The sequence below is a fragment of the Eublepharis macularius genome, chromosome 19, assembly GCF_028583425.1.
Source record: "Eublepharis macularius isolate TG4126 chromosome 19, MPM_Emac_v1.0, whole genome shotgun sequence".
NCBI classification, from domain to species: domain Eukaryota; kingdom Metazoa; phylum Chordata; class Lepidosauria; order Squamata; family Eublepharidae; genus Eublepharis; species Eublepharis macularius.
Window position 1 is genome coordinate 25,263,131 of NC_072808.1, and position 14,960 is coordinate 25,278,090.

General features: G+C 48.3%; 2 protein-coding genes across 3 annotated transcripts in view; one reads left to right on the forward strand and one right to left on the reverse strand.

The window, feature by feature from the left end:
* LOC129346156 (ceramide kinase-like) overlaps window positions 1-6,629 on the forward strand; it is a 23,215-nt gene extending 16,586 nt beyond the window's left edge. The window contains exons 7-13 of the mRNA XM_055003457.1: window positions 577-651; window positions 1,175-1,327; window positions 2,890-2,995; window positions 3,690-3,772; window positions 4,820-5,019; window positions 5,542-5,738; window positions 6,151-6,629. Coding sequence (XP_054859432.1) covers window positions 577-651; window positions 1,175-1,327; window positions 2,890-2,995; window positions 3,690-3,772; window positions 4,820-5,019; window positions 5,542-5,738; window positions 6,151-6,214 — 878 coding nt within the window. The 3' untranslated portion in view covers window positions 6,215-6,629. The remainder of the gene's footprint in view (window positions 1-576; window positions 652-1,174; window positions 1,328-2,889; window positions 2,996-3,689; window positions 3,773-4,819; window positions 5,020-5,541; window positions 5,739-6,150) is intronic.
* The window catches only part of G6PD (glucose-6-phosphate dehydrogenase), a 23,491-nt gene continuing 15,135 nt past the window's right edge, over window positions 6,605-14,960 (reverse strand). For both annotated transcript variants that reach the window (XM_055003456.1, XM_055003455.1), the window contains exons 7-13: window positions 14,684-14,809; window positions 13,127-13,220; window positions 11,667-11,853; window positions 11,303-11,538; window positions 9,516-9,592; window positions 8,316-8,408; window positions 6,605-7,237 (exon numbers count right to left, since the gene is read on the reverse strand). In XM_055003456.1, coding sequence (XP_054859431.1) covers window positions 7,147-7,237; window positions 8,316-8,408; window positions 9,516-9,592; window positions 11,303-11,538; window positions 11,667-11,853; window positions 13,127-13,220; window positions 14,684-14,809 — 904 coding nt within the window. In that variant the 3' untranslated portion in view covers window positions 6,605-7,146. The remainder of the gene's footprint in view (window positions 7,238-8,315; window positions 8,409-9,515; window positions 9,593-11,302; window positions 11,539-11,666; window positions 11,854-13,126; window positions 13,221-14,683; window positions 14,810-14,960) is intronic.

The window sequence follows — 14,960 nt, forward strand, 5'->3', positions numbered from 1 at the left end:
CCCAAGGTCACCCAGCTGGCTTTGCGGAGGAGTGGGGAATCAACCCGGCTCTCCAGATTAGGGTCCCGTGCTCTTAACCACTACACCAAACTGGCTCTCTTGTAGGCTAAGGACTGAACCTTTGTTTTAAAAAAAACCCTTTTTGTTCAATGCATACTTGATAAATAATAAATATTATTACTGTTATTTATGATAAAACATAGAGAAGATGGCTCTGACCTGGACAGCCCAGGTCAACCTGATCTCATCAGATCTCAAGAGCTAAGCAGGGTCGGCCTTGGTTAGTGATTGGATGGGAGACCTCCAACGAAGACCAGGGTTGCAGTGACAGGCAATGCCAAGCTGCGTCTTTTAGTCTCCTGCCATAAAACCCCCAGCAGGGGTCGCCATACGTCAGCTATGACTTGACAGCACTCTCCACTACCACCACAGAGAAGATGAAGGGAGAGGCGCCGTGGTGAAAACGGAGCCTTAGCCCTTCCAACGCCAGGAAGGGGAAAGGATGGGAGGGAGCTTCCTGCTGCTCCTTGGGGCCCCAGGAGTGAGCACCCACCGTCTCTTACTTCCTTACCCCAGGCTCTACGGACTGTGTCTGCTTTGCAACAGTGGGAACAAATGACCCCGTCACCTCCGCTCTGCACATCATTATAGGTACTCCTTGGCTGTTTCTTATCCCTACGGGAGGAGCTCTTTGGGACTTGGCTCTTGAATGAATAGGGCTATGGCGCTGGCTTCAGCTGAGGACTTGGGCTTGAGAGCAAAACCTTCCAGGATGTAGGTCATTTGAAGTGTGGGTGGGTGGGAGAGCTCCGTGTCCCACCCATCCAGCAAGAGACTTGGAAGATTTGAACCCAGCCAAGTGAGGCAGAGGTTGGACTGGCAGGGGGCAGAGGGGGGAAACATGAGCCTCTTCTGTTGACTCGCTGCAAGTGGTTTGAGAGGCTGGATTTTTTTTGCAAACAAGCCTGAAAGGTTGCCCCAGACAGAATGCCCGTGCTGTCCTTCCATTCTTGCTGAAGACGACGACTATTCTGTTCTCGCTTTTCCTGGTGAAATCCTGTTATTTTTTTCCCCTCGTGGAAAGTGTTGTGGGGGGAGAATAGCCCTGCCTCTGGGGAGGGGGAGTGCGCTTCTTAATCTCGGGGTCCTGAGCAGCCCTTCTCCATCCCCCCAGGGGACAGCCAGCCCCTGGACGTCTGCAGCATCCGGCATCATGGGAAGCTGCTCCGCTACTCCGTTTCCCTGGTGGGTTATGGATTTTACGGTGATGTTGTGAGCGCCAGTGAAAAGCACCGCTGGATGGGGCCAGTGCGCTACACCTATGCAGGTATGCCAGGGCTGGTGGAGGAGGAAGCAGCCGCGGTGAGCCACATAAGAGGAGTGGGATGTTCAGCGGGGGGGGCGGGGGGGCGGAGTAAAGATGTGGGCCAGCAGGCTAAAATTCCCTTGGCCGGACTTGAAAGGGGACTCCTTCACCTTGGCCCCGGAGACTGGGACAGGCGACAGGATGAAACCATCTGCCTTCTAACATGGGCATGTAATACTCTGTGCCCGGGCAAGCCACCTTATAACCCTTGGGTTGAAAAAATGTCCAGCCCTATTTAGGAGTGGCATCTCCATGTGCTGTATAACTGGGACCATATAATGGTCTGGGATCACCCAAAGCTGCAGCGCTGCTTGAGTTGAGGGGGTGGATCTCACAAACATTTTGGATCCGAGATGACTAGGAATCCCACAGACTTTCTTCCCTTTGGGGTCAAGATAGGATAATAAATAGAAGTTCTCCTATTACCTCCGTGATCTTTGAAAATCAAAGCCCCAAATCCTGTAAGATCTCAAATGGCGAGTTCGAAATAAGCATGCAAAATAAGCCTATTTTTGTGTTTTTTGCCTTTCCCCCCAAAGATTGCAAGATCAGTTCTCTCCACTGGTGTAAAAGCTCCCGCCGCCCAAACTGTGCTATGTTTCTTCTATACTGCTCCAAGATCATGTTAACTTTAATGGTCCTTTTATATTGGGGCGCCACAGTGTTTGATACTGTAGTCTTCTTTGTTTTTAAATAACTATATATGGTCAAAATACTTACTGTTCAGAAAAAAATGCATAATAAAATGTAATTTCAGTTTGCATTTTAGGAGCAGTGATGTGTGCATTCTAATCCATTTGGCAGTGGCTGCTGACCTCAGACTGGTCATCTGGTTTTGTAAGATAAAACCTAACCAGAATGTTAGACTTTGTCTGTCTATCAGTGAATTCTGTTGCACTGCTAACTGTTCAGGAGTGATTCCCATGAACTTGTCTGCTCTGTTAACCCAGAAATTTATTGCAATTTGATTTGATTTTCTTTTTGGTCAACAACTAAGCTTGTGGAAACAGAAGCATAAAAACGTCTGCTTATACATTCGTTACAACAAAATTGAATATAGAACATGTGTCAATCTAGGCCAGTTTCCTGTGGACAACCAAATGATTAAAGGAGACCCACAAACGGCATGATGGCAGCTGCCCTTTTCCCTCCTTGGAGGAAAGGTGCTCACAGACGCACTGCCTCTGAATATGGAGGTTCCATTTAGCTGCCATGCCTAATAGGTCTCTCAAAGGCTACCTTCCTTCCCCATCTCTATTAAGGCCATCTGATCCACTGGATAGATGCTTTTAACCATAAGCCGTGGGTATGAATTGGTCTATAAGCCTTTAAAAAAGAGATTTATTGAAATCTCTTCTCTTTCATGATCTATGATTTTGATTTGCATGTGTTTTTAGGCACACTACTTTAAAAGATTAAAATCGAGAGTCTCAAAATTCTGTGCCAGATCACGCATTTCCCCAAAACCCATTCATGCAGACGTGCTGCCTGTGACGAGGTTCTTCTTTAACTCTTGCCTCCAGGAGTCAAGGCCGTGCTGAGCAATCGTAGCTATGAAGGCACAGTGGAATTCCAAGTGGCAAGGCTGGAGGAGACCAGTCCACGGGACCAGACACGCTGCCGGTCAGGGTACGTGGAGGGAATAAGGCTCCACCCCCATAGCTAGTTGTGAGGATTGAGATAGTGTACGCAAGTCACAAAGAATCCGCTAGAGAACCTGTCTGTCTAAGAATCATTCTGTGGCAGCCCATTCCAAGCAACAACAGCATCAACCAGTAGAGATCCAGTGTAGCGCAAGGGTTAGGTGGTTGGTCTAGGATGCAGGAAACCCAGGTTCAAATCCTCGCTCTGCCATAGAGTTTTCTGGGTAACCTTGGGCCAGTCACTCTCAGCCAACTCTCTTCTCTCGGGGTTGTTGTGAGGGTAAAACTGAAGGAGAATATGTATATCCTTGGAAGAAGGGTGGAAATAAAATGTACTAAAATAAATAAGCACCTGCAACAATCAGAGTTAGAAAAAAAGATAGCAAAGAGTCCAGCAGCACCTTCAAGCCTAACCAACTTTATTGTAGTATAATCTTTCGAGAGCCACAGCTCTCTTCGTCAGATGCAACAATGGTCAGTTCGTCAGTTGCATCTCTCGAAAGCTTATGCTACAATAAAGTTGGTTAGGCTTAAAGGTGCTGCTGGATTCTCTGCTATTTTGCTACTGCAGACGAACACGGCTCACTCCTCTGGATCTATGATCATAGATTAAAAGACGACAGCTAAGATCATGGATGGGGAAAAGGCCAGCCTAACACTTCCCCCACCCCCCTTCCCAGGTGCCTGGTCTGTTCAGAGTCGAGCAAATACCTCCTGGCTGGAAACGAAGAAAAGCAGCTCTCGGAGTCAGAGGGATGCACAGGTAAGAGAGCACGGCATGGGACTGGCAGTCCCACTTGATGAGGCTTGGATCGCTTCCAGCCCGTAGAGACGCCAGCGTGCCAGGAAACAGCTGCAACTGTGTCACTCTGTATAATGTCTTGAAGGTGGGGAGTGGGGACAGAACTTCCACTGTAACCACTGGACACCACTTCTGTACTGGAAAACGTGTGTAAAATAATAATCTGATGATAGGCATGAATTCCATACGAGGGCACAGGCTGGAAAACTCAGATAAGTTGTTTTTAAAGCAGTGTTCTGCTCTTCACACTTTCAGATCCTCATAATAAGTAAAAAAATTTCTGATGCATGCTTTTTCCTGTAGCTTTAATTCTCAAAGAATTGTATTCCTAATGCAAGCTGGGCATAAGCACGGAAATAAACAGGAGCAGAGCCCCATTAAATGGGGATTGCATAGGAAAACTTTGTCAGTTTATCCTTTTGTTTCCAGGGATTAGTGGCACGTTAACGTTTTTAATAGGTGAACCTCCCTAAAGAGGCAAAGCTGTGGAAAGCGAAGGCCTGATGAGACTGGTGTGTATGCCACAATTCTGCAGGAAAAAGAATGCTTTATAAAAAGCAGGGCTCTAGCCCTCATGGCCATAACACTGGTGACGACGATAGTCACCATTTTATTAAATATACTATATAAAATGTTGTTTTTCACTATTTTAAGCGTACAAAGTGCTTCACGTCTCTTGCTGAAATCTTCCTTTATGGAGTCAATCTATCCCATGTTGGGGCTGTCTCTTTTCCTACTGCCTTCCACTTTTCTTAGCATTATAGTTTTTTCCAGTGAATCTTATCTTCTCATGATGTGACCAAAGTACAATATTAGCATAGCATTGCATTTCTGAGTCAATGCATTTTAAAAGGTTCTCTCTGCTCAAGATGGCACTGTAAATCATCCGTGCCGGGAGAGTGACTGAGGACGACTGCTAGGGGGAAGATACGTTGGAGTCTAAGCTAGAGGAAGGAATGCAAATAGTTCTTTAAAAGGCGAGAAATCAGTGCTGATCTGCCCCAGCAGATGGTGAATGGCAGCGAGTTCAAGGCCGTTTCCTAGCCATCAATGTGACTTCCATGAGCAGCGCCTGCCCCAAGAGCCCAGAGGGTTTATCCCCCTGCGCCCATCTGGCCGATGGAACTGCCGACCTCATCCTGGTGCATGAATGTTCCATGCTGTCTTTCCTGCGACACTTGACAAGGCACACCAACCGCTCAGACCAGGTATGAAAATTCGGCAGGCTCTCTCTTCTGCCCACTTCCTGGGCCTCTGTTGTACTGCAGTCAGATGATAAGAGTTCAGCCCTCAGAACGACTGGATAACGTTTGTAAGAAGTGGTGTGGTTCCCTTCTGTAGTAAGCACTGAACAAGACCGAGGTCTTGCACACATTCGGTTACAAAACCCTTTTCCTCAAATTTGCACAACCAAAGCGCAGAGTGAAAACTAAGCAACGCTCTAGAATGTACATATCTGTTTAGTCCGGCTCTGTGACCGAGGGAGGAGTCTGCGGGGGTTTTCTTATTCCAGAACTTCCGGTATACATTTTACAATGCGGGGTCTGAGTGGTTCAAGAGTGGCTGGCCGTTCAGATGCCTTGTCAGTCGAAGGCCACGGCCTGTGGAGTTCCTTTCAGTGCTGCAAGACTTCACTGATAAGACTGATTAAAAAACCAGGCGAACGTTTGGGCTTCTGAGAGGTCAGGGGTGTTCCTGCTTTTACAGAATGTTAAATGTACCCCCCGTAGTTCGACTTGCCCTTTGTGAGCGTGTACCGGGTCAAAGCCGTTCGTTTCACCACCTCAAAAGTGGAAGATTGCGAGGATGGAGAGCTGCCTGCACAGGCCCGGAAGGGGCTGTGCTGGGGGACCTGTCAAGGGGAATCCCCGCTCAGCTGCTGGACCTGCGACGGAGAGACCTTGAGCCACGCCGACGTCAGTATTCGGTAGGTTTTTTTGAATGGATGAGACAAAGCTTTGTGCACTTCGCTGAAGCAGCGGAGGCAGAAGAGAAGAAGCCATCCACCTAGTAGGATCTAGAAATCTGTGGAAGAGACTCCAAATACCAGGTGTATGACTTCTAAATCTCTACAGGAAGTGCTGCAGCCAGAAAAGGCACGGGCATTGGCAGCGGGACCTATTGAGCAAAAAGCGCTTAGGATACTTGCAGGGAACTCTGGGAAGTCCAGCACTGAAGTCATATAAGCAGACCAGGAACCCAAAGGTGGTCAGACTGTCCGAAGGTAGACTTGGGAACTGCAGAATGAGTTGGAGGCTCTTTAGAGTATATCTCATTAGAGTACAGCTGCTGTCCCATCCTGTCTGCTCCTACTGACTTCTCTCTCTTTCTCTACGCAGAGTCCATGGGCAGCTCATCCATCTCTTTGCCCGGGGCATTGAGCAGGCACCTCGCATGCTCTAGGAACCTCTACAAGGAGACGACAGCTAAAGTGTGAGCTCTGCCCCAGGATCTGTGAGGCTACAGACGCTGGAGAGCTACTGCCAGGCTAGCATGGCCTTTCCTGGGGGTATGTGTAACATCCCAGCTCCAGAAGGGACTCTAGGAGAGGCCCAGCCCCCTACTTGGATTTCCAAAGGCATCACTCCCAGGACTCCAGTGGGATGACGCACACTATACCCGTTGTGCAGGCCACAAACTCCAGTGTCTCCTACATGGCCGTTACAACCACACCACCTTGTGCACCTATCACCATGCTAAAGGGAAACCTACCCCTACTACCTGTTTCAAGGTAGATTTTAAGATTCTTGGGGTTTATAATATGCCGCAGAAGAAAAGACAAGTACCACAGACTCTTTCTAATAATTTACATTTACAGGAAAGCTTTATAGACAAGCCCAGAAATGGACTGGGCAGGAATGTAACGAATAATGCAGCAAAAGCCGAACTAGTGCAATTGACAGAGCAGCATGTATCGGCGGGAGGAGGCCCCCCCCTCCTTCCCAGCAGCCTCGTCCTCCTATAGGCAAGATCTACCCTCAGAGAGGCGCTGAGGTCAAAGGAGGAAGTGCTAGTCCATCTGGGGGGAGTGCTGTCTATGGAGCTGATCTAAGGAGGCACCTGCCAGGCAAGGCCCACAGTAAGGGCTGGGGAGGAGAAGCAGCAGCCTCAACCCCCAGAGTCTAGGCACCACGGAGGGAGCGCGCCAGTACCTATAACCCAACCAAGCAACTGCAGAAGGTGCTTCCCTGCTTCATATACGGTCCCTTGGGGAGGGGGGGGGGAGAAAAGGCTAGAGCAAGTGAGTCCCTCCACCAGCCTGGCCAGCTCAGCTTCTGCAGGGAGGAGTGGAACAGAGCCGCTGAAACGGTTCCCGGCAAGGCTCAGGGCAGCGCTCATAGCTTGTGAGGGTTCACCCAGCGGTAGGTGCCTTCGTACTGGAATCCAACCCTTTTCATCAGTTCGTCTGCCTCCGGAGGGCCCCGGCTGGAAAGAAAGAAACAAAGAGGCTTAGCACTTTTGCAAGTGTAGGCCCAGAGCAGAGAGACTCTCCTACGCAGATGGCTGCCTCTGCCCCAAGCAGGGATGATCCTTCAAGGTTTTTGCTGCGCCACTGATCGGCAGATGTGTTGCCAAGCCTCACCTGTTAAGTCACACACTCCTGCTTTTTTTCCCCTGCTGCTGCCGTGCTTCCTGCTTCTCCTCATACACACCGAGAGGACCAGCAGGGTGAAAAAGTGGAGGATTTGTGTAGCTACTGGCAAGCTCAGAGACACCCCCTGCCTTCTTCCTTTTTTCCTGGCCTAGCTTGTGCCTTCTGGCCCATCAGCTCACCAGTATCCTGTCCGTGCTTAAACTCCTCCCTCACCGCCAGGGAGATCCAGGGACTTCCTGCTATGTGCTTGCAACTGAGTGGGTCGAGTGATACCACTTGGGTGTTCAAAGCGGACTGGGATCAGGAGAGGCTGAAGAGCCAGCGCTCTGCACCAATCGAAACTTCTGTAATGCGGCATGCCTCCCCTCAGTTAACGTCCGCCGAGGAGTATAACAGCAGCACCGTATCACAGGGGACGAGGCACCAGCAGGATCCTGCCAGCTTTGTCCTCGGGACATTAAAGACGCCTCTTCCCAACAAGAAGCGTTAAACCATTCTCTCCGCAAGAGGGACTAATATTGGGGGGCGGGGGGGGGGGTATACAATTTGCCTATTCTATTGTAAACCACTTTGAGCAACAAGAAGAAGCAGAATAGAATGAAATATATTAAAGAATAAAGTTTATGATGCTGCTGTTTTTAAAATTTCAATAAATTTTAATGGATGTTATTGTGTTCTACGTTAGACAAGCTGGACAAACACCATCCTAAAACAGGTTAGAACAAGCTGTTTGAAAGGGCAGGGAAATGCATCCCTAGATCTGTGTGCACACCTGCATTAAGGACTGGCCAGCACAGAATCCCGCTGGCTACCAGGTTTTCACGGAAGCTGTTTCTGAGAGTGTGCGTGTGTGTATTGTGTCTGTGCCCCTCCCCCACTCATCCATGAATGCTTTCCTTCCAAACTCACCTTCCATAGCGATAGGGAATAGGTTTGGTCTTCTCAGCCTCGATCTTGTGGAGCAATCGAGTGAAAATGCGCCAGGCCTCACGGAGCTCATCACTGCGGGAAAGAGGACAGCATTAGCCTGCCTCTGACACAGCACGTGAAAAGAGAGGGCTGCTGCCAGGACAGGGAGGGCTGAAATACTCAAGAGCTTCTGACTAGTTCTTTCCCTGCCTCAACCTGCAGGAGCAATTCGCAGCGCAATCCTAAAAACACTTTCCCGGAGGTAAACCCCACTGAACAGACCTGAGTAGGATTTTAAGTAGACTTGCCTCAGATTGCACTTAAGGACTTAGGACATAAGGGGACTTCTGCAATCATACATCATGTGCTTTTTAAAATAAGGTCAGCGTGATTAAAATAGACTGAGGAGCCTGCCATTCGAAGAAGCAAAGTTGTGTCGGAGAAAGAATCATAGCCACCAGCCCCTGCCAAGGCTTACATGTTTCCCCATCTTCTAACCTTTTGACAATTCCAGGGGCAGCAGTGAATGCCCAGGGAAAAAGCCAGAACAGTTTCAATACCCCTCCCTCCTTGAACTTGAGAAACTGGAAGTTTGGGGGAACAAGTTTGGGGCATGCAATATTTTCAAGGATGCATTTGTTTAAATGCAATTTTTTCCAAAATTAAAAAATACCTCGCTGTTTTCAGTTATACTGTGTTTTTATACAGATTGGCTTTTTAAATTTTCAACTTATTTTTTCTTACCTCTCAAAATACATGTGGTTACGGAAGTACAGGTGCAGCAGTTTGTGGCTATTTCTGTTTAGTGCTGATGTATTTACAGTTTTGTTTGTAGAAAAACTATGGCATTTTTATTTTTAAATTTCATCCACATGCTAAATGGTATATGCTGTTACAACATTTTATTTTGTTAAAGGAGTAGAATAACTTCAGGCTTGTTGAGTAAAATGTGTCTCAATTCCCTCAAAAATTTCAGGGTTGGGTGGGAGGGCTACTTGTTTTTCCTATGGTTTCAACGTTGTTAGAAATCTTACATTTCTGTAAACGAAATTTACAGAGGGCTTTGTGGACTCCAGCCTACTTTTATCAGATGCATGAAGCGTGCCCTCTGTTGGCAGATATATACACACACACTGGCATTCCACTCATACCCGCCCGGTTCTCATCTTCAGTTCCTGGTCCAAGGTCCTGAGCACATACCTACGAACAAAGTGCATCTGGCTCCCACAGAAGACATCCAGGATGAGGCGCTCATAGGCATCTGGGAGCTTCACACCCTGCGGAGAGGAGAAGGGAGCAGCAGCCATCAAGTGACCTATAGGCCTCTGGGGATACATGCTGTTCCACCCTTTGCAGTTGTCACTGAAAGGGAAGACTTGGCTGGAAGGTCACTGCCTGGAACTGCATATATAGAATCAGGGCTTTTTTTCAGCAGGAACGCAGTGGAACAGAGTTCCAGCACCTCTTGAAAATGGTCACATGGCTGGTGGCTCTGCCCCCTGATCTCCAGACAGAGGGGAGTTGAGATTGCCCTCAACTCCCCTCTGTCTGGAGATCAGGGGGCGGGGCCACCAGCCATGTGACCATTTTCTCTGAGGGCAACCCACTGAGTTCCACCACCTCTTTCCCCAGAAAAAAAGCCCTGTATAGAATTAAGTATGCCTGAGAATCGAAGGCATCGTCCATTACTTGATAAATGCCTGTTACTTAACAGTTACAAAAACGAAGCCAGGATTTGCAAGTGTTGGGGATCGTCCCAAATCAAACACTGTATAGGTAGAATGTCTGAAGACGGTTCAACCAGTAAGGGCCAAATGAGAGACTGGAGATCTTTGATGATTGCCTTTCTCTAAGCTTCTCCTAACAGTAGCTACACAAAGGAAGTGATCAAATTGGATCAAGAATGTAACGAACAGGTGAGAAGGAATTAATTGTTTTCCTCATGCCAGGTACTATAAATAACGCCTGAAGCTGCTGTTTGTCCTAGCAGAAAAAATATGGGAAAGACTGTATTTGTGTGTGTGCGCATGCGCGCATGTACATAGGAAAAATGAATCCATGGAAAAATGTGATCCTCTCTTCTCCCACGGATCTAATTAATTTCCACCTTTATCATGACGGCGGTTAATAGAAAACTGGAGAAAAGAAGATCCAACTATAAATCTTCAATGACTTGTCTCACTTGGCCCTATATGTCAATCAAGGATGAACTGGCACCTGTGAATTGGCCTTAAGTGTGCTGAGAACAATCCAGGGAAACTCTCACCAACCGAAATTTCTTTTTCTTCACTTAAAAAGTACCTTCAAGTATACTCTAGGAATTACTTTTGCATCGTGTTAAACTGGTAACATCAAGGGACTGATACAGTTTAAATACTTAATGAAGATTTACGTAATGTCATAGGCTTTGACTTAGTACACAAGAAAACATAAGGGGGAGGGGAATACTCCTATTTCAAAACTGTAACTGCTTTCACCAAGAGTTTTATACACTGTCTGTCCAGACAGACATCTCTGATACGTTTTTATCTATGCCACAAACACTTTTGTTTGCTGTTTCTTTTCCAGGCCTCCTCAGCTCAGTTCCTCAGCTGTATTTTTTTTTCTTTTAAAGTCCTGTATTTAACACCAAACGCTCTTTTTCTCAAAGAGAAACGTTTGGAAATAGGCCAGCGGTGGTTTTACTTTTCAGTCAGCGGAGGGAAGGAAGAGGGAACCAAAAAATAACTTTCCTTTGTCATCATTTCCCTCAAAGTTTCTGACAGGTGACAAGTATTCAAGGGTAGAGAAGCACAGGCACATCTGGCTGCTCTCCTAATCGTCACCTGTTCCTATCGTTCTGTGTCCTACAGGCTTATATTCATACCTCAACATTCTGCAGCTACACGAACAGATTCAGAACTAGGCCTTACGCAGAAATAAGAATCTTAGCCCTTAGCGCAGGACTAGCTGTTTACTTGGCACAGATCGCAAAGGACTCTCTGCACCTTGTAACGGTTGCCGTAAGTGAGGTCGAGCTCTGACTCCTCCGGGTTGAAGAACATGCCAGGTTTCTTGGTCATCATCTTGGTGTAGACAGCCTCATTGGGCTGCACGCGGATCACCAGTTCATTGCGCTTGCACTGCCTCTGGAAGATGTCACCTGGCACATCGCGGAATTGCAGCCGCACCTCCGCCTTGCGTTCGTTCAGAGCTTTGCCACAACGCAAGATAAATGGCACTCCTAGGCGTGGAGAATTAGAAAAGGAAGGAGAGAGAAAGACGGTCCCTTCCCCCTCCCCTACAACAGCAGGGGCAGCGCCTGTGCCTGTGCCTGGATGCCGCCCCCCCTCCCCCTACTGCTGTACTCACCGTCCCACCTCTCGTTGTCCACGTAGACCACGGCAGCAGCAAAGGTGGGGGTGGTGGAGCCAGATGGGACCGTGGGGTCATCCAGGTAGCCCTTCTGAGCTTCCCCTTTGCCTGCTGGATCTCCCATGTACTGGCCCAGCACCACATTCTCAGGCTGCACTTCTGAGATGCACTTGAGCACCTTCACCTAGTAAGAACAAGTGGGCAGTGGGCGAGATCTTTACATGGCACCGTGACAGCAAAGCTACATATTATAGCTGGGATCTGCGCTCGTATCCTCTTCGCAAAGGGCTCCCTGATCTTGTTGAGAGAGTGGGCACTTCTGGGATGTTGAGAGAGGGTAGGAAGTGCCATCACAAAATGGCTGCCATTACAGGACACTGGGAGTCTCCAAGCCAAATATCACCCTGTATTTGAGGCAGCAATTTCTGATGGTGTGTTCCCTGCAGAACTCAAAAGCGTATACATCCTGCTATCTTCTGAAGCATTTCCTGACCAAATGAGGAAAGCCGGGATTGATTCTTTTCTTTGTGGATAAGAGGCTTTGTCAAAGAAGCATCGTGAAATGCACTAGAGAGGGGCACGATGGTTCCCACAGGCGCCTCCACGTTGGTGATCCCTTAAGAACCGCCTTAGAAGCAAAAGGGGTGGGGAGAGGAGACAGGCACTGGGAAGCGAAGGCAAATTTGGCTTTCATCTCATGGCATTTCCCTAATTAGTGGGACTCAGTGAAGAGCACAGGGGCTATACTGGCCCGGCATTTCTCTTCGAGAAGCAACTTAACGCAGCAGGGAAAAGCAGCTTCGTCGGCCTGTGTTTCAGGCTAATGAGCAGGAGAAGAAGAAAGTTCCTGAAAGGGAGCTGGAAACTGGGTCTCAGCCCAAATAGCTTACACCTGGCCAATTCAGAAGTGCTCAGCCTATTTCTTAAAAGGAAGTAATGTGACAAACACTGCACATGTAACCATGTGTGATAATGCAGAATCAGTTTTCAACTGGTCCAGGGTTTCCACAGCATGTACATAAGGCAAGACACGTACTGATGGCACACACATACCAGGACGTGATATTCACACAGAAAATTAACATTGGCTAAAGAAGCCCTTGTACACAAAGGGGGACCAAAGGAAATGCTGCACTCCCCAACAGCTGGCCCCGTCCTGACAACACGGGTACTTGGGTACGCGGTCAATATGGTGGAATCGGCATCTCCGCTCTGTGTGTGACCAGTGCTTTTCCTGGTTTTATTGAGAACCACAAAGGGCTGCCCGGAGTCTGAGGTGAGTAAAGCAGGAGAGCTCTTGTGCAGAGCAGTCCTGGACAGTAGGCCACTCACTCCCATTGGCGGCTGGGAAACGCAGGATGAGAAATGGTCACTTGGCCCAGTACATTCAGCCAGGATTGGAACCCAGCTCCCCTCGCTCCTGGGCCAATGATCCATTGATCCAGACTTGCTCCTACCTTCTCATCTCGCACGTCGTCCGAGTTGGTTGAGGCCGGTTTCTCCATAGCCACCAGGCAGAGCATCTGGAGGAGGTGGTTCTGCATCACGTCCCTGCAAAGAGACGGGAGAAGGTCCCTGTGAAGCACGGCAGAGGTCACTCCCGATAACCGGGCACGCAGGCCCCACTCCTCTGGGCTCCTGCTACTGGGCCGTCGTTTTCCGTCTGTGTCATCTGCTGCCAGCGCCATGCCCACGCAGACCATCCCTGTGACCTGGGGCGTACGCAATGTTGAGAACGGTCAGGGCAGAAAAGGGCACCTGAGGGCAGGTGGGCAGAGAAAAGGGCCCCAAAGAGGTAGAAAGTACAAGAAAAGAAGCAGCAGGAGCGCCCCCTGTTGTCTTAACCCTGGTGATGGTGGAGAGTGCCCTCAAGTCACAGCCGACTCATGACGACCCCTGGTGGGGCTTTCATGGCAAGAGACGAACAGAGGTGGTTTGCCATCGCCTGGCTTTGCAGCCCTGGTCTTTGTTGGAGGTCTCCCATCCATTTACTAACCAAGCATCTGAGATCTGACAAGATCAGGCTCACCTGGGCTATCCAGGTCAGGGCTGTCATAACCCTAAACTAAGGTTAATATGAGGTAGGGTCTAATTATATTTTTCTCTTAAGCACTATAGTAAACTAACTGGATGCTCTTTTTAAAATCTGTAGTATAGAGAAATACTGTGAAAGCAGATTAAAGAGTGATAGCCTCTCTTCACGTGACTGAGGACTGTGAATTACAGACTGGTATCTCCCAGCACCTGTGGGGATATATCCAAAAGACTGATCAGATGAAGAACGGCTTTGCAATGGCACGGAGGAAAATCGGTGGGCACAGGAGTTAATCCCCTCCTTCGCACCACTTCTCCTTTAAACCAGCCTCTAGGCCCTGCATTGTCTGGGGATCAGCAGAGCTTACTTTAAATCTCTGAGCAAAATTTCTAGGGGCGGGGGGGAGTGCTGCCCTGTCCTGCATGTTGGAGTATAGCAATGTCTTGTGTACAAAGAAGAGGAGGAGGAGGAGATCCTCCAGGTGATAGAAAGCTTGAGCTAGAGAGGACAGTTGGGGGAGTACCTTCTTTCTAATAAGGGTTTTCTCTTAGCTGTTTGCAAAATGCTACTCTCCACACCTTTCTCAATTATCAAGGCAGCTAGTTTATTTTTTTCTTATCCAGTTTGTTAGTTCTATTAATAAAGCTTTTGTTACCCTTAATCAGTTCAGTGTCCTGACTGCTGTACAGGAATTCTTCAGTGGTCCTTGCCGTTTCCCATGATAAGCAAACTCAAAACAAATTATGCAAAATAAGTTTTCTATTTGAGAGGAATGTTGTTTTGTTTGAAGGAGTGTGACTGCCTATCTAAAATGGTCCAGTCCTGTCTCATCAGCTGTTTTGGGGGAAAGTCTTTGTCGGGACCCCAAGCCCACAGGTATTGTTCACAGCACTGGTGAAGCACTAATAATTTTTATGCACACCAAGAAGCAGCCAGACTCCTCTCCCAGCTACCTCTCACCGAATAATGCCAAACTCACCGAATAATGCCAAACTCATCAAAGTAGCCACCACGGCCCTCCGTGCCAAACGGCTCTTTGAAGGTCAGAATGACGCAGGCTACATTGTCCCGGTTCCAGACAGGGCCAAAGATCCGGTTCCCAAACCTGCAAAGGAAATAGCAGATGGCCTGGGTCAGATGTAGCAGAGTGCAGGCACAACGATTGGACAGCAAAATGAAAGGGTCCCTGTTTTTGATTAATTGTTCTCCGCCCAAGGATGCTCTTGGCAACCCTTCAATTAAAAGCTAGTCCCTTC